We start from the raw sequence: 19,304 nt of genomic DNA, 5'->3' as shown, positions 1-19,304 counted from the left end.
TAGCAACTTCTCTAGGGAAACGCCCTATTCGGGGAGGGGGGGGGTCCGAGGAAGAGTGGGCGCAAAGCTCAGGGTCTAGCCTGGTACGCTTTTAATTACGCCACACCTTTTCTGGAGAGTTCCCTCCAGGGTGGGAGGTTTGAGCTGGCGTCACGACTGGAAGCAAGGACTTTAGAAGTGGCAGATACAAAGCTCCGCGTGGCAGAGGATCACTAGTTGGGGGAGACGCAGGCCAAACGAGGCCACGCCGGCTCTCGGGGAATTGCAAGCCTCGAGGAGTCGCGAGCGGCGCGGCCGCGGGAAGCTCCCGCGGCGCGCGCAAAGTGCGTGGAACTATTTGCCGGAACGTCTCCCGGGCCTGGGTCGGAGCGGCAATCCAGCGGGGCGGTTGCACAGGGCGCCAAGCCCGTTGCCAGCTCGCGGGCGCGGCCACAAGCGCCCCGCCGAGCTCGCACGCTCCGCTGCGCCGGGCCGCGGGGCCACCAGCAGGCACGCGCGCCCCCCGCGCGTACACACTCCCGGGCACGCACACCGACCGCCCGGCCCACGTCCGCCACACCCCGCCCTCCCCCGCGCCCCGCCCCCGCGGCGCCGGCCGCCGCCTTCCCATTGGCCACCCGGTGCGTGACGCGCGGCGCCCGGCCCCGCCCCTCGTCAGTCACTCGGCGGAGGCGGCGCTGGCGGGGACTAGTCTCGTCCGGAGACTGGCAGCAGCAGCGGCGGCAGCAGCGGCGGTGGCGGCCGGAGCTCGAGCTCGAGCCCCAGCGGCTGAGGGAGGGCGGGCGGGCGCGGGGGCGGGAGGGGGCAGGTCCGCGAAGACTCTCGGACGGCGTTTCTCCTCGGAGCGGCGCCGGGTGCGGCTGTGGGGGGGCTGGGGTACAGCCCATCCATGACCATGGGCGACAAGAAGAGCCCGACCAGGTACCTGCTCCAAGCCGAGGGGGCGGAAGGGGCGGGCGGCGGGGGCCGGCGGCGACTAGGCCCCGGAGCCACCCGGGCGGGGGGAGGCGCGGCTAAGATGGAGATCCGGGGGCGGGGGGAGGCGGCGGCGGCGGGAGGCGGTGTCGCTCCCGCTCGGGCCCGGCGGCCGTGCGCGCCGCAGCCATGGCGGCGGCTCCTCAGCCGCCCTCCGCCGTCGCCGCCGCCACTCCTCCCAGACAAAGGGAGATTTAACCAGGTGGGGAGGGAGGAGGGCGGGCGCGAGCCTGGGAGGGAGAGGGAAGGAGCCGGGCCCCCCCCCCCCCCCGCCGCCGGCTCGGGCTGCCCCCGCGCGCCCCCTCCAGATCCGGCCGCGGTCTCGCTCTGCCCCCCCGGCCCCGCGCCCGAGTCCACAAGTCCGCCCGCTTCCTGCGCCCGCCGCGGCCCTTCCCGGGCGCCGCGCCGCCGCCTGGCGTGCGAGGCGAGGCGGCCGGGCCGGGGCGTGCGGGTGCCGGTGGGGGCGCCCGGGTCTCGTCCCCGCGGCCTCTCCCGGGCCCCGGAAAGGGTGGGTGGGTGGTCGCTCGAGCGAAGTTTCCAGCGTTGGATTCCTGCGAAATTACGGCGGCTCACCAGCGCCTGTGTTTTGCTTTCTCTCTCCTTTTTTCCTTGCTTGGTCTTTGCCTCTTTCCTCCTCTTTCTCCCACTCCCCACTACTCCGAAGGCCAAAAAGACAAGCAAAACCTGCGGCAGACGAAGGCTTTTGGGATTGTAGCGTCTGTACCTTCAGAAACAGTGCCGAAGCCTTTAAATGTAGCATCTGCGACGTGAGGAAAGGCACCTCCACCAGGTACTTAAAGATCTCTGTTACCTTTTGTTAAAGGACTTTTTTTAAGGTGGGGGGGAGAAAGGTTGTGAGCCACACTTTTCTACCCTCTTTGCAACTTGTTGATTGCGGCTTTCTCTGCATCTGGGGTTGAGTGAGGTGTTTTGGGTTGTGTGTATCTCATGTTGGGTGAGGTGCCTTGTGTTCGCTAAATGATTTATGGGGAGGAATTTTCCCAGGTTTTCCTATTTCAGACACCGAGTCTGACACTTGCATCCTTTGGCTTGTTGATACTGGCTCAGAAAGAGAAAAAGCAGTGCTATGGCTGTCTGTTATAGGACACTAGAACGTTTTTATTTTTGCTCTGTGAAAAATGATTTTAATTTGCCTGCCCTGAGTTTTTTCTCTTCTCTTGAGAAATTAAATGGTGGAAGTGCAGAAAGGCTGGTTGTGCCTTTCCTGTTTTGAGCTGCAAATGTCTGTTATTTCTTGCCTTTGAAAATAAATGTTGGGGATTTAATAAAGTGCATTTTTTTGGGAAAGCTACAAAATTGTAATATAAAAGATTACTGTATTGCACTTTGTGTTTAAGACTTCCATTATAAAAAAAAGTTGAAAGATTTTCATAGTGATAAAGTGGTAAAATTGCATGTGGTGTCAAAACTAGTTTAGATTTAACATTTCAGTATACTGGGATGAAATGTCAAAACTGATTTTGGGGTGTCCTGGTCATCTTAACTTTCTTAATTTCAGTGGTGATAAGAGTTTGACGTGAAACTTTCTGGTGTCATTTGGTAGATAGGTATTGAGGCATGCATACAAATGAGACATGAATTCTTAGTGGAGCCTTTAGACCATATTATGAGAGTCGATTGCCAAAATTCTCATCAGGTGCTTGGTTTTGAATTTGTGCTATTCCGGTATGACTGTTTTGTAGTACTTCACAAATCCAATTAAGATGTTGTTTTGAATGACCCTCCTGTTCAGATCTCATTGCTTTATTTATATCTAGGGTTAAATAGTATTGGACAACCTAAAAACAAACTGGTATTAATTAACCCCCGCTTACTGGTAGACATGTTCTGTGGATTCCACTAACTCTTAAAGAATGAGAGGTTTGAATGAAACAATTGAGTATTTCCCATAAGTATTTTTTTAAAGAGTAAATTCGTGTCAACTTTTTGTATCATCATAGAATAGATTTAGTTAAAATGAAAAACCAAAATTGGCGGTTTTGTAGATTTTGTTTTGCTATTTTAAATAGGGAATTCCATCAGATGGCATGCGAGTTTAGAAATGTATCTATTACTTAAAGCAATAGTGATTGTATATTATTTATGAGTAATGTTTTTTACATGTAGAATCCCTCAGAGGCCAAACCTCTTTATTGTGGTTTTGCTTTGAGTGTTATTGTAGATGATGTTCAAGGAAATGACTGGGAAACTCGTAAGAACTTGAAATCCTTACTGGTGAAGAGAAACTTAAACCAAATCCAAAAGTTTACAACTGATTTATTGCTGGGAATAATTATCTTAATGAAAATGCACTTCAGTTTTTGCATGTAGTTGAAAAACTTGACTCATCAACTTTTTGGAAGCACGTGGAACATTTCAACTCTTTCTTAAATGTTTAAACCTTTTAAGAGCCACGGATAATGACAGTGAAATTCAGTCTTTAAACAAACATATTGTTAAAGTATTTTATTGTCTTGGTTGACACAGGTCTTGCTATGTAGTTCAGATGGGCCTTGAAGTGGTGGTGATCTTCCTGCCTCAGCCTCTCAAATAAAACTGGCATCACAGGTGTGTGCCACCACACCCAGCTATTAAGGAAAAGCAACTCACATAGTGTAATTTAGGTGTTGATGTAATTTTTGATGTCTGCCATTGAGTAGGGTTTGAACATAATTTCACAGGTCTGAGAATTAAACGATCATTTCAGGATACTTTTACCAGGCCTAAATTTATTTTGGTTATTGTCAGTACTTCAGTGTCTTAAATCCTTTCAGTAGTAGTCATTCTTCAGAAATGCAAGTAGTATTTTGGCTTTCTTATATTGTAAATGGGCTTCATGTGAACAAATGACTTTGACAGGTTTTCATCCTTTCCTATCCATTATAGTCTCTTGTTAATTTTTCTGTTTTATTGGTTTCCTGCAGTGCTTTTTTCTTGGAATTTGTACATCAACAGTTTGTTGTGAACTAGACATTTTCTGTCTTGTGTTGTATTATTCACACTTGATACTGATGGGAATAGAAGATTGTTGCAATTCTAGGGATCCAACTTAGCCTTTATTCACCCTAGGCAAGCACCTTATCACTGAACAACTCTTGCCCTGTACTTCGGTTTTAGATAAGGGATAATAGGCAAAATGTTGATTTTTTTTTTTTTTTTTTTTTTTTTTTTTTTTTTTTTTTTAGAGTAATTTGTTAACTGGCACAGAAGTTGTGTTTTATTGTCTAAACTAGTGTTTCGTATTTTGACTGCCTTAGCTAATAGGGTAGCCTATGATTGTTTGAGTTTTTAATCAATATTGATAACATCATCTACCAGACAGGCCAGCAAAAACAGCTTTAAATTAGTGGTAGTCCAGTAGGACACGAGACTGTAATGGCCCTTTGAAGACAGAGTTGATATTCTTTAATTAGATTAGGGAAATAGCACCAGTCATCCAAAGAACATTTGTTAAGTTCCAAGGAAGTAGATGATACTGCTGAGGGCATTGGGGGAGGGGCAGGACAGTGTTAACAGGACGTTAAGACTTGAACCCAGATGACTGTAACTCAAACTACCCAAGACTCTGGGAGTTTGAAGTTCTGGATTGGGTCACCAGCACTATGAGACAGTTTTTAAAAAGAGAGAACGAGAGCTAGTACAAATTGAGATCACTTTGGAAACAATTAGAAGGATCCCCTGCCCACATTTCTTTTGGACAAAATGAATTTCTACAAAATCATATGCTAGCTCTTAGTACTGGTATGTGTGTCAGATAATTTTTAATTCTGCGAGTGTAATTATGAAGGTCGATTCAGAAATGAGGTCTTAGGTTCTTTTTGAAGCATGATAGAGCAGGGAAAAAGGAACCTTGGAAAGTTCTAAGAACACATTAGGAGGAAAAAAAAGGGGGAAATTTAAAATGTATTGTCTATTTGGGCCCAGTGTGGTGGTGCACACCTTTGATCTCAGCACTTGGGAGGCTGAGGCAGGAGGATTACCATATGTTACAGGCTAACCTCGGTTATCAGTGAGTTCAAAGCTAGTCTGAACAACATAGTGAGACCCTGTCTCCAAAAACTATAAACAAAAATACCCCCCCCCCAAAGTGTGGTTTACTTGGAAGTTCTGAGGACAACAGAGACATATATTTATAATTTCGATGTATTACCAAATATGTGTTGGGTGTCTGGTACTTGTTGTTTGGTACAGTTCTTCCAAGTGTACTAGCCTCTGTAGTTCTGGTTGGTTATTACTTTTTAAAAAGCTTTGGTAAGTTACGGTTTAAATATCATATTTAGTATTCACCTATTGTAAATGTAGTTAGAATTTTAAAGTCAACTTAAGAGTTGAGCAATCATCACTGCAATCCGTTGCCATCACATCAGTTTTGATTGTTACGCATATACTTTGATGTGTTCTAAAATCTTAATACTAGAGCCTAGAGAAGTCTTAAGCAACTGAGAAGGTTTTTCCACAATGTTCATATCACCCAGGTGCCTTGCAAGCAGAAAAATAAAGAAGTGTGTGTGCATGTGTGTAAAATGGCATGTTAGTGGGAAAGAAGTATTTCTTTTCCTGCTCTACCAGCCTCAGGAAAGGATACCAGCTTTAAAAGGAAGAAATTAGAACCCTACAAACTTAACTAACTGTTCTGATGAGGTGAAATTCTCAAATATTGGGCAGAGTAACTTCCTGGACCTGATGCTAAACATTTTTTTTCTTTCGTGCCCTTAGTATTTCTGTATATGCAATGTCTGTGAAGTAAAAACTGTTACTGGGCACAGTAGTACATTCCTGTGATCCCAGAACTTGGGAGGCTGAGGCAGAATGATCCTGAATTTGAGGCCAGCCTAGGGGTAAGTAGCTACTTTGAGGCCAATCTGGGCTACATAGTGAGACCCACTCTGTTTCTTTAAAGGCCAGTAGAGACGTGTGTGTGTGTGTGTGTGTGTGTGTGTTTGGCCTTATAGTACTGTTTAATTTGCATTCACTTGAAAAATTGGAAATTTTGGACTTTAGCTAATTACCATAGATACAGAACTTTCTTAGTCAACTGTAGATTTTTATTATGGTGTTGGGTCAACATCATGTTTTATTCAGTACTTGGTTAATTGAATGCTGCCCCTGCCAGTAAAAATTTCAGTGTTTTTAGAGCTTTTATTGAGACTGGCTCTCACTGTAGTCAACGATGGACCTGCGTTCATGATGTAGCCCAGGCTGGCCTCAAATTTGCAGCAATCCTCTTGCCTCAGCCTCCTGAGTGCCAGGGTTACAATAGGTGTGTGTCATTATGCCTTCGTGTTTTTACAATTTTAATTATAGACAAGTAGAAGCAAGTGAAGTTACTTTGATGTCTAATACAATTTCTAACTTAAGGTGATGCTCTTGGTGATGAATTGTAAGGGTTGAGGAAGCAGATGTTTTGCATATAAAACATTTCCTTGATAATTCTCATTCTTTGCATTTGTAATTTGAACTTTTCCCCTTAAATTCAGATACTCAACAACTCAACCCTTAAATAGTCTAGGAGTAGAGGTTCTGTTGAGACAAAGCAACATAGTATGACCATCATTTAAAACTTCAAAAGAGGTTTTGTCTTGTGATGCTTTTCAAAAAGGAGAATTCCAGAAAGCACAAGAGATTCCCACACTATGGCAGAGACAGGTCTTTTGGCTTGTATTTCCTAGGAGGCCACAAGAATGCTTTGAGCCTTACATCACATTGGTTTTGTTGTAGTGTTTGTCTTTCATAAAAATCTTGCATAAAATATCAAAAATTACCTCTGTTTTCCAGATCATCAAACTTTATCAGACCTTTCAATCTCACTGTGAGTACAAAAGCTGGTACACTTTTAAAGATTACTCTTAGCCAGGAGTGGGATAATATTTTATTTTTGTATTTGTTGTTATATTGGACTTACTGATTTATTGGTCCTGACTTGATCTTATGTATACTTGGTGACCCAAGAGTAAATTACCTAGGTAGTTCATTTGACAAGTTTTTTATTAAACACACAGTCACCTGACTCTGGGGGAAAGATAGACAAGTCTGTGTTCTCATGAAACTTGAACTGCACTGGAGAGGAAAGGCAAAATAAGCAAGTGAACCAAATGAAGCAAAAGAAGAGATAATTTCAGCTAGTGACAGGTAATACCAAGAAGTTGGGGTGTAGAAGTACAGAGTATTGAGAACTGAATAGAGGACTGCTGTGGGGACAGTATTCACATAATGGTTCTTTCTTCTGGAGCCAGGCCATGGTTATTTTTGTAGGTTTACCTGTGCTGTTTAGTTTATTTGGTTAGGACAGTTAAGAGTTGGAGGCTTGGTGTACAGGTTATGAAACTTAGTTGTAGGTTGTAGACTACACGCAGGTCAACTTCTAGTATATTCTAGTCATTGGGAATAGGAATTTATTGAATGGATTCAGTTACATATTAGTTATGTGGTACACATTTATGGTGCTAGTAAGTGCTAAAGAAACTCAAAGGCTTAGAAAATTTCTTGATGTGCTCAAGTTCAGCAAATTAATTACCAGAAGGAATTGAGTTTCTTACTGTACTTTAAGTAATGCTGGTTTCTATGTTTCTATGATTCCTTTAGGATTTGAGCTAGTAGTATATTCTGTAGTCTTTCTGGTTCCTACTTTCTCTTTTGCCCCATCACCAATTCTCTTTGCCCCCTCATCTATTGTCTTTGCTCTTTTTTTATACTTGCCAAAAAGGAGTACACCAGAAACTTGTTTATTTAAAGTTGGAACACAAGTATTTACGTAGAGCAGTGTGAAAATCCTAAGTTTAAACATTTAGTGAACTTTAATAAAATGATGGTTTTTGTAACCGGCACTCAGTTTCTTCATCAGATTCTCAGAGACATTCCCAGAAAATCCCCTCTGCTCTCACTGTCCTAACTTTAGTCACTAGAGAGATTAGTTTGCTTGTTTTTGAGTTTCGTGTGAGTGGAGTCATAGCATTCAAACTTTTAGGTCTGGTTTCTTTCATTTGTGGTATGTAATAATCCTCCATGTTGTGTGTAGTTTTGGTTTACCATTGCTGTTTTACCCTAAGAATATTTCAGAGCTTAACTCTGCAGCCAGACCATCTCCTTACATATTCTAGAAAGAAAAGTTCACTTCAGTCCCTCTCCCTTTTCCCTTTCTTTTTCTTTATTTTGTTTCATTGCAACAGGATCTCACTGTGTAATCCAGGCTGGCCCTGAACTTGTGGCTGGCCATCTACCTCAGCCTCCAGAGTACTAGGATGATTATAGGCATGCACCACTATGTCCATGCTTTTTTGGTGTTTTTGTTCTTTCTTGCAGTACTAGGGGTTGAACTTGGGGCAAGCTAGTCAAGTACTTTAACAATGAACTGCATCCTCAGTCCTTTTAAAAAATTTTTTGAGATAATGTCATGAAGTCATCTCTTGCCTCAGCCTCCCAAGCAGCTGGGATCACAGGCATGTCCCAACATGTCTGTCACATTTTTTAACAGCTATCACTTCTGGCTATGGCATGAGCCCACCATCCATAAGTGTGAAACAGAACTGGTGTATAGAGAGCTCTGTAAAAGAAGTCAAATTTTTGCCTCTACGAGATAGTGTATATTAGTTATTTCTGTTTCAAGGCATTGATTAAATTAGTGGAAAATTTCTTGCTTGCTTTCTTTTTTCTTTCTCTCCTGGAAAACTACTTTTGAGGAACTGAGTGAACTTGTTGAAACCAGAGTGGCATAGAATAAGTAGAGATGGATAGAGTTAGGCAGTGTGCTTTTTAAAAGTTTAGGGACCGTGTGGTCCTTCATCAAGGAAGGCCTGATGCTGGAGTTTAAACTGTGCTTTGTGATTCTCAGACATTGATTGGATTTGTTGTATAGCATTGACAGAAGTTAATTTCCCAACCCCCTAACTGTTCACTCTTAGTGTTATTGGTACTTTTTTACTTATCCCACAGGCTATTACTCCCAGGTACTATTTATTAAACTACTGTACAGGTGCATAGGACAAATAAATGGGTCTGCTTCTTGGGCATTTTCATTTGAACAACTTAAAGGCAGTTCATAAGATAAAAATCTGAATGCCACACAAGGACTTGTTTGATCCTTTCTTGTTCTTTAGAATTTTGGAAGCAGTTTGCCACCACCTGATTTGTCCTTTACATGAAGTGTGTGTGTTGTTTTCTATGAAACTGTTTGATGTTTTCTGAGCACAGACCATGGTCTCACTTTCATACCTCCACATGCTTCCCTCTATTTCCTTTTTGTGTCCTGGCTCACTTCTGTTTGTCCTCTTAGATGTCTTAGGAAGTCTTTCTGTCTTCTAGTCACGTGCATCTGTGTCATAACTCTTCAACTTCATGTTGTCACCTTTTTTAAGGGCAGGGCTATTCTTTTCATTACTTGCATTTTCTGTGTCACTTACAGGGCCTGGCTCTTGGTAGGAGTTTAATAAATATACGTTGTATAGGATAAGTGGATATTGTCAGAAGTTCCAGCATATTAGGGCTTTCATTTTGTGACTATAATGTTCCTAGATTAGGAAAAAGTTGCCTTCATGCAGTATAACCGGAAAGGTAAATATTGCTGGTGTTTTAGTTTTGTTTATAGAAAATTTATAGAAGTTCCAGGCACTGGAACTTCAGCACAGGACTGCAGCCTTTGACTCTGTAGGCCAGTAGTAGTGAACCTATGATACACAAGTTTTTTTGTTTTTTGTTTTTTTTGAGACAAAAGATGTTGATGTATAGGTGGTTTTTTTCTGTGCTACATCCCAGTATTTAGGTTTAATTGTAGCATTAGCGCTTTGTGATAAATCAGTGGATTTGAGGTTACAGTTTGAGCACTTGGTCTCTTAAAAAGTTTGCTTGTAAAATACTTCCTGGGGGTGAGTTTCAGCTTCAGAATTTTACCATGCTTGCCCAGATAGCATTAATGGTTAATAATATTTTATTATTGTCTAGTTTGTGATTTTAGTAGCCACACGTCATATTGAAAAGTTTGTTAAGAAGCCAGGGAACTGATGGTGTGGTATAAAACCAGTTTTGAGAAGTCAAAAATAAGGTGTGATAAAGAACTAGGATCATATAAACTAGCACCTAAGATAGCTTAAAAATGGTTAGAAAACATTTTGAATATTGTTAAAATGTCATAGTGATATTCTGCCATGTTCAAATACTTAGAACTTGACACTTGGCACCTTATATACTTTATAGTCATATATTGTACACTATATGGTACTGTACTTCATTGGGTAAGTTTGGTTAATATCTTCAGTTAACTTGAGGTCTCAACTTATTTATTTAGCTATAGTTTTATTACTTTGCAGTGGTTGGCAGTAGTAGTCAACTGGTGCCAAAAATGAAATCTCAGTAAAGAGAACAGTTGAAATCACATGAATAGTTGAAATCACAGGGTAATCAGGTGAAACTATTTTTAAGCAGGATTAGATAATGCTTTTTGCTGTCTTTTTAGCTCTATGCTGATTTAGGAAATTTGCTTAAATTATTCTCTATGAAAATAAATTAGTGGAAGGGATATATAAAAATACAGAATTTAGGAGCATTAACAATACAAATTAACATGTAACTGATAGTTTTGGGGAAGGACAGGTTGATATGAGTGCCAATTGCATATTGGGTATTATACATGGTACAGTGTGTGGTAGTTAGTAATAGGGGAAAAAACTTGACGAGCGCTAAGAACAGAGTAGATGTCATATGTAGACTGTGAGGTTTATTAGTTTTTTTCTTATTTTTTTACAGAATGAAATTTTAATATTGAAAGTGCTAGTCAAAGTTAGGAGAAAGTATGGATCCATTTCTAAGCCTCCTTAAGCCAAAAAACAGAATTTATTGGGCCACGTTGTCAGTAATCAGGAAGATAACTTTTGGACTTGGTATCAAAGAAAGAACTGACTAGAGTTAGGTCTCTGTCTTTTGTCCAGTCCCTAGATCACTCTTGTCTGAAGATTGGAATACTGTAACTACCAGGCATAACTCTGTCTTCAGAGTCTCTTTCTTAGAAAAGGACAACTGGACACTTACTGGGTGAATAGAGAATAGTAACTGTAATTGAATATTCCACCTTTGTTATTTATTATATGTTCATTTTTGATTTTGAAGTATAGTAAGTTCTTTGAAGAGGAAAACTATATTTCTGGTGATGTCACTTTTCTTGTTTTGTAAATTTATAAATTCTTACGTAGTATAGGAAAAGGAAAGGAAGAACAGTGAAGATGGAAACCTAAAAGTAGTAATAGTCTGTAGATTTTCTTTTATACTTTGGACACTGATTCCTTACTTTTATTTTAGTTATTAAGTAATAAGTGTTTATTATATAGAAGAAAATTTGGAGCAAAAGGAAAACATGAGACAAATGTCACTTTTAATCCAGACATTGAGAATTGTTAACATTAGTTGAGCAGTATTTATTTGCTGATTGAACCTCAAATATTTAACTACTATGGTTAGCTTAAGCTATTTCATTGAATTTTTAAAATGGGCTAGGTGGTAATACCATGTGGGAAAATCAAGCTGTGCATATTTCTTGCTTTTCTTGTAGCTGAGACAAAATACCCAACACAACTTAATGGAGGAAAAAAGTTTATTTTGCCTCACAGTTTGTAGAGGCTTCAGCTCACAGTCTGCTGGCTCCAAGGTAGAAAGGGGTAGCGTGGCAGAAGGGTTTCACAGAGGAGCAATATTCCCATACGGCAAAGCAGTGAGCTGTAGCAGTGAAACAGCAGAACCAGGTAGCTCTCCCTTGTATCCCACCCCGCCTTTTGGGTGGAGCCACCCACATCCAGGGAACACCTTTAATCTCAGCACTACGGCCTTTGGAAGAGCTCCATCTACAATTTGGCTATTTGAAGCTTTGGGGGGGACATCTAGATACAAACCATAACAGCATAAGAGAAAATAAACTTAAGTCTTTGATTTAAAAAATAGTTTGAAGATTCATTTAAATGAGACATTCTGTTACTATTTCATGGTTTTAGGTCTCCTTATTTGTAAAGAATTACTATAGCAAAAATGTATTTTCTTTCTGAATTTTTATTTTGGGAAGAATCAAAATGAATTTCTGATATCTAGAGCATGACAAATTCTGCTCAAACAGTTTTGTTTTCAAGAGAATCCTAATCTGGTAATCCAATGTAATATTCTTATTTTAAGTTTGTTTGTGATGATAGTTCTCAAACTGTAGCTTGAATCGGTATCGCCTTGAAGCGTTAAACATACACTAAAAGCTGGGTATAGTGGTGTATGCCTGGAATCCCAGCACATGGGGGGTAGGAGGATCACCCCATATTCCAGGCCATACCAGACTACATAGTGAGATTGTTTCAAAACAAAACACAAAATACCATTCACTGAACATGATTGAGTGTTATCCCAGAGGTTTTAAAAGTAGTACTAGCACACGGCTTGAAATTCTAGCACATTCTGGATAATGTTGATTCTGCTGGTTTGGGCATCACTGAGAACTACTGATTTGAGTACCATTAGATTCTCATAAAGAAAAGCCATGTTTCCTAATTAAGTTGAAGATTTTGATGTTACAGATACGGACTTTAGTCTTTCAAAGTGAATTTAAGAGAAGCAACCAATATCTTATTGGCATGTTTGTGCATGTGTGTGATCCAGATTTGGCATTGAAGGTGATTCCTTAATGAATACAGTGTGTGAAGTATAGAAATACTTATAAATTGGGAGACCATATCAGCTAAACTTTTTTACATTCTAAAATCAATTATCTTGCATTATGAACAGGTGAATTTGAAATAACAAAATTTAAAATAACTTTCAGATAGGAATACGTGTGACCTGCAAGTGAAATTTTTTTCTCTGTGTTGATTGTATCGTTGCTGTAACAGCAACTACAGGAAAATTGAAAATTATGTAAATAGGGATTGGTACAGAGTTGTTTAAAACAGATTAGTGAAGGTAGGATATATTGCAGCTATTAAAATATTTTTAGATTTGTCATGTATTGCTAATGAGAATGTACAGTGTTGTACATTTCACTGTGGAAAATAGTCTGGCAATTTCTTACAGTAAGATCTGTCAGTTGTGCTACTGGACATTCATCCAGAGAAATGCAGTGAGCTGAAAGAAATGAAGGCTTATATTTACACAAAACATGCTCACGGCTTTGTTATAGTCTCAAACTAGAAACAACCAGAATGTCCTATAGCAGGTAAGTGGTATGAGGTACTAAAGAATACTATTGAGCAACAGAAGTGACAGTAATGATACTTAGAGTAACTTGGGTGGATCTCACGAGTGTTGTCCTCAGTGAGGAAAGCTAATCTGAAAAGTCTTATATGTACTGTAGGATGCCATTAATGTTGTTGAAATGACAAAGTGATAGAGCTTGTGAACACCTGAGTGGTTGTGGAGAGTCTAGGACTGGTGGTGAGGAGGGTACATGTTCAATACTTTAATACTACAGCTTGATAAGAGGGTGGATTGAGCTAAACCACGCCTGAGTTCAGATCTGAGTGCTGTTAGTAGTGAGGTGTGGGGTGGGGGGTGGTCAACTGGAGGCATGACTGGAAAAATCTGACTCCTTTCCCTGGCTTCTGCCTTCTCTCTCTGCTCCCTGGCTGAGGTGAACTGATCAGCTTTTCGGCCTCCAGGCCCATCCGTGAACCAAAATCTTAGAAACAGCCAAAATGAACCTGCCTTCCTTCAAGTTAGGGATACTGTATCAGGTATTTTGTCCTGGTGGCCAGGGAAGTGCCTAGGACTATACCAAAATAAAATAATGAGGGCTAAGTTGTGGTGTTCTATGGCATATAGTAGGGTACAATAACCTGTATTTGTTCCAGAGGATAAAAAAGGAAATATACTTAGCATAAAGTTCGTTAATATGGGAAGAGATGATAATGCTGATTACACTGATTTGATCATTACATTGTGTACAGGATCAGAACTGTACCCCATAAATATGTACAAATTTTAGACATGTAAAACTTTAAAAAATATTTTTACAGTTAAAAACACAAAAAGGAGCATCAGACTCCTACCCACTCACACACATGTTGTATACACATAGTAACATCAATTTATTCTGGAGTTTTTTGGCTTTGGTTTTGGTTTTTTGAGACAAGCCTCACTATGAGACCAGTTTGGTCTCCAAACTCACTGTGTAGCCTAGGGTGGCCTTGAATTTGTGGTGATCTGCCATAACCTCCCTACTGCTGGAATTAACAGGAATGTGCTGCCATGTGCAACCCTATTTTCTGGTTTTGACATTGTACTATAATCAAGAAGGTGCATTGCAAGGAAACTAGGTGAAGATTACATGGGACTTCATGTTCTGTTTTCAGTTTTTCACAAGTCTGTAATTCAAAGTAAGTTCTGAAAATACTTAGAATATATAATGATGAACTAAAATTTTCATAATACATTAATCAAAAAAGTTAGAAAATTATAAATTATGTGCTTACTTTATATATTTTATACTGTTCACCTGTATAGAAATACTTGATTCAGTAATGCTCCTGTTTGCAAACAATTTGGTTCACAAAAATGTTCAGCAGAATTTTGCTTCTGTTCACAAACTCAACATTGGGTGAGAAACTCATGGCCATTTCCCCCCCATAAACACAAATGCATTCATCATCCTCCAAATAATAAAATGCAAACCATTGTATTCTGTATATATCTGGAAGAAATAATTGATCAAATGTTGTTTCTCAGTGAGATGGTAAATACTTTTTATAATCTCTGTGGCATGCAATCTTACCTTTTTTTTTTTTTTTTTTTTGGTTTGGAAAAAGGCAGTTTTTATGAGAGAACTTTTAAGATTTTCTGTTTTGGAATATTGAAATTTAAGTGGAGCTAACTTTTATATTAAGAAACTTTTATTGAGTCTTGTGGTAGTCCCAGTTAATTCCTCAAAGGCTAAAGCAGGAGGAGTACAATTTCAAGCACCTGAGCAACTCAGCAAGGCCTTGTCTCCAAGAATAAAAGGGAAACCGGGCACAGTGTCTCCCTGACAAGTGTAGAGTCATGAGTTCAGTACCTAATGAAAACAGACAAACAAACAAATATGGATAGATCAGATGTGTTGGTGTACACCTATAGTTAGAACATGTCGGGGTGAGTTAGGAGGGCCCTTAGGGTTCAAAACCAGCCTACACTACACAGTAAGACCCAGTCTCAAAAAACAAGAAAGAACAGCAGCAAAAAGGTCTGGGAATGTAGCTCAATGCAAAGACTGTGGGTTCAGGGGCTGGGGATTTAGCACAGTGACATAAGTGCTGCCTGGCAAGCACGAGGTCATGAGCTTGATCCCTGGCACAAAAAGACTGGGTTCAAATACTGTCCAAGACACACACACAAATTTGGCTTTTGTTGGTTACACTAGATTAGTATTAAAATGGCTATTAATTTTGGAAAGTATCTGACTGTATTCTCTGAAATGTGCTTTATTTGTGAATTTCAAATTGTTTTGTTGGCAGTGGTGCATGCCTGTAATTCCAGCATTTGGGAAGTTGAGGCAGGAGAATTGCTATAATTTCAAAGCCAACCTGGGCTTACGTAGTGAATGCAAGGCCAGCCTGAACTATGTAGGAAGAGCATCTCTAAAAAGAAAAAGAAAAAATTTTGTTTTGTACCTTTTGTTTTTGGGGTTTTTTTGAGGCGGTCTTGCTGTGTAGTTCAGACTGGCCTTGAGCTTGCTGCAGTCCTTTTTCCGCAATTTCTGGAATACTGAGATTATAGGGGTGCACTACTGTGCCTAGCTGTGCTCTGTGTTTTATTAAAGATGCCCTGTTTGACTTAAATCAGCACTGTCCAAGGTAAAAATTTAAAACTTAATAGTAGCCATAAGAAAAAAGTAAAAAGCAAGCCAAATTGCTTACATGAATATATTTCAACTCATTAAACCCAAAATACCATTTTCAGAGTATAACCAATACCAGGCCTATATTCCCCAGCACTCTGAAGGGGAGGCTGAGGCAGGAGGATCCCTGCAAGTTCAAGGCCAGCGTGAACTAAATAGACCCTGTCTCAAAGCAAACAGAACAATAAGATGGTTGTACAATAAGATAGTTTATGTTTTTTATGCTGTTTTTAAAATCTTGTGGCTGTTGGATAGTTTGAGAGTTTAATCCAGAGTGCATATTTTAAGTGTTTAATAGCCACATTTGGCTAGTGGCTGCTGTATGGTAGAGGACATGTTGAGAGTTTTGATGTTCAAAGTTTGAGTAACAGTGGTTCTTTCATTTGCTAATTTTGTGATTTTAAAGGGCAGGTTTCTTGAACTTGTGCTTTAGTTTTTCTTTTTTTATTTTAAAAATGAAACAAAAAAGCAGAGAAATGGTACATAATTTCAAAAAATTATAAAAAAATTAACACATATATTGCCTTATCTTAGTGATTGTTTAGATTACAAGATTTAGGCACAAAAAAAGTCAAACTGAAAGCACAAACTGTTCTTTTGGTTGAACTAACAGATTACTAATATAGTTACCTATCTTGTGTGTGTGTGTGTGTGTGTGTATATATATATATATATATATACACACACACACACACACATACATACATACACACATCTATATACCTAAAATCTTTTCTTTTCTTAGTTTTTCATTTATAAAGTATGGAAATATCTTCTGTAGAGACATTATAAGGACAAAATAGGAAACTATAGCCATATTAGCACAGTGTAGGCACAGAATATATACTGAAAATGTGTTACACGGTGGTAGTGTTATTCTTGTGTAGCATATTGTTTATTTAGGTTCACTAGTCTTAAAAACCATTGCTGATTTTGTAATATTAATAGTGGTATATGAAATCTCCCAGGATTACAGTTTGGAACCCTAACTTTTTTTTCTAGTACTGGGAATTAAATCTAGGGTCATATTGAGCTACATCCTCTGCACGTTATTGTTTATTTTGAGAGAGGGTCTTGCTAAGGCTGGCCTTGAACTTGTGATCCTCTTGCCTTAGCCTCCCAGAGTGCTGTGATGGTAAGTGTGCATCATCATATCCAGCTGGGACCCTTTTAAATTATATCTTGACTGAATACAGATAACGCACCAGGTCCTTGAGCATTTAGACCATATGTCTTAGGATATCCTGAAGTGCTATGTATTTGCATAGTGCTTTTTTGCTTGTCAGTTTTAACCTCCCACCCCCACCCTACCCCCGCAATGTAATAGTCAAAGCAATCCTGAGTTGTTACTCTTTTACAGTTAGAGAAGCCCAAGCTCCGAAAAATAACCTTAATTTCATACCCAATAGAGTAGAAGACAGATGATTTAATTAAATGGACAAATTATCATAGTACCAAGTATTTTTTTTAACTGTATTATTTGCCTTTCACCTTTGTCATCTCAAAGAATACACCACTCTTTTTCTAGGGCTATTTAGATTATAGGTGGGCAGTAAAATAACTGCCAGTTAAGCAGTTACCTTACTCAGGTTTATCTTATTAGCCTAATCAGATTACCTGTAATACGAAAATTTACCATATCTGGGATTCATTGTTGCTGTGTTTCTCTTGATAAAGTTGAGTATTTCTCCAGTTTCTTGGAGAAGTATACCAATTAATAAAGGACTAACAGTATGCAATATATGCTGTCTTAAAATCGGATTTTTTGAAATGCTATTCTATTCAGAAAATCACACGCTTCTTTGAAAGAACATTGCATACCACCATTAAAATCACTGGGGAGGAGCAGTGCGTTTGTGAATAATTGACTCTCCCAGGGCATTGGTGCTGTGGAAGGCACTTGTTTCCTAGGCAGAATCAGATGGAGTGTATGTCATTAGGCTCTGTGTCACAGTACTGTGAATTTGGCCTTTAACTGTATGTATTGCCTTTATTTTCAATTCCTTCTGCAGTTAAAATATTGAGGAAGTACAATGTATACAGCCTGATGTGAGAAACTACAAGACAAAATATATCATAGCATGCTGTCAGCTTATCTTGATAGTATTTTTAGTATGCCCTCTTGAAGCATATTTGTAAGAAGAATTACTATATTTTGGTTATGTAGCATGGAAGTAGTAGAGTAGGTAGGTGTGTAGAATGTTCTTTGCCTGTGTGATTTCAGATTTTCTCTTGTGTCAGCATGGTTTTACCTGGCATTGTCCCATTTTTCTGTCTACCCATCCTTCTGTGGTTTAGATGACTAAATCATCTTACACTTGGCATCCGTCATATTCTGCAGGGAGGACTTGTTTCTGATCTTGTCAAATCTCAACAATATGAAATTCTACATTTAGTTTTTATGTAAAGAATGTGGAATATGGCTATACTGATTGACTTGGAATGAAATGTAATATAACCATTTTGAAAAATTTCTTTTGTGGGAGATCTCAGTGTGTGAGATTTCTTAAAAATTTCACTGTACACAGTTTATGTTGCTTTTATGTTGTGAATAAAAAGGTACTTCATATAATATAATGTACAAAAGGTATTTGCTCAGTTGGGTTATAAATTCCTAGGTTGCAATTAAAATTTGAAATTCTCAGAACTAATTTCTCTGTCTTCCAGTTTTAAAATATGGTGAGTTGGCTTTTTTTTTTTTTTTTTTTGGTCTTTTTGAGACAGGGTCTCACCATGTAGTTGGCCTTGAGCTACCTTGTAGCCCAGGCTGGTCTCGAACTCACAAAAATCCTCCTGCCTCAGCCTCCCGAGTGCTGGGATTACAGGCGTGAGCCACCATGCCCAGCTGTGAATTGGCAATTTTAAAAGAAAAAGTTACCTGTACTATATTCCACTAGATACTGACACATTTGGGTTTTCTGAATAGTAAAGTTTCATCTGTTAAAAATTTTTGGTAGTGAGTTGATATGTAACTGAACAGTTTTCATAATTATGTTTTTAAGATATTAAAGTCAGTACAGGCTGACCCAGTGTCAGATTCACTCAGTCCCCTATTCAGAGTGTCTGAGATTAAGAAATGGCAGAACACCTAGTATGGAAGACAAATGTTTTTGTATGTATTAACTGTTATACTGCAGCCCTAGGACAATTGATACATATGTTATACAGTATTTAAAGAATGACACTGATGCTTTTTTGAAAAGAATATTTATTATTGAAATAGTTAATATTGAGCCATACTCTACATCAAAGCTTGTGTCTAATAGAATAGAATACATAAGATGGTTTTCCTTCTTTTAGCATTTATCTATTGAACATCAGCTGTTCAGGTTATATGCTGTAACTCAGACCTGCAAGCAGGGGTTAGTTAATTTTTAAGAACAGTGGAGCCCATTTCATGAAAAACTTCATCAGTGATCTTGGATCTTACCCAGTGCAGATAAGGACCTGATGTTTAATGGGTTTTTAACATATAGCTGACTCAATGTTAACCCATCTCATGCAT

The 19,304-nt window shown here is 39.6% G+C and overlaps 1 protein-coding gene across 1 annotated transcript in view; it reads left to right on the top strand.

Moving 5' to 3' along the window:
• The first annotated feature begins 766 nt into the window (after nt 1-766).
• Rybp (RING1 and YY1 binding protein) overlaps nt 767-19,304 on the top strand; it is a 79,507-nt gene continuing 60,969 nt past the window's right edge. The window contains exons 1-2 of the mRNA XM_063260250.1: nt 767-921; nt 1,640-1,765. Of these exons, the coding sequence (XP_063116320.1) occupies nt 890-921; nt 1,640-1,765 (158 nt within the window). The 5' untranslated portion in view covers nt 767-889. The remainder of the gene's footprint in view (nt 922-1,639; nt 1,766-19,304) is intronic.

This window comes from Cavia porcellus, unplaced genomic scaffold, assembly GCF_034190915.1.
Source record: "Cavia porcellus strain 051 isolate PalLab524CR breed Dunkin Hartley unplaced genomic scaffold, mCavPor4.1 scaffold_13, whole genome shotgun sequence".
Lineage (NCBI taxonomy): Eukaryota > Metazoa > Chordata > Mammalia > Rodentia > Caviidae > Cavia > Cavia porcellus.
Note: the sequence above shows the minus strand (reverse complement) of the source record. Positions and strands in the feature narration are given on the sequence as shown.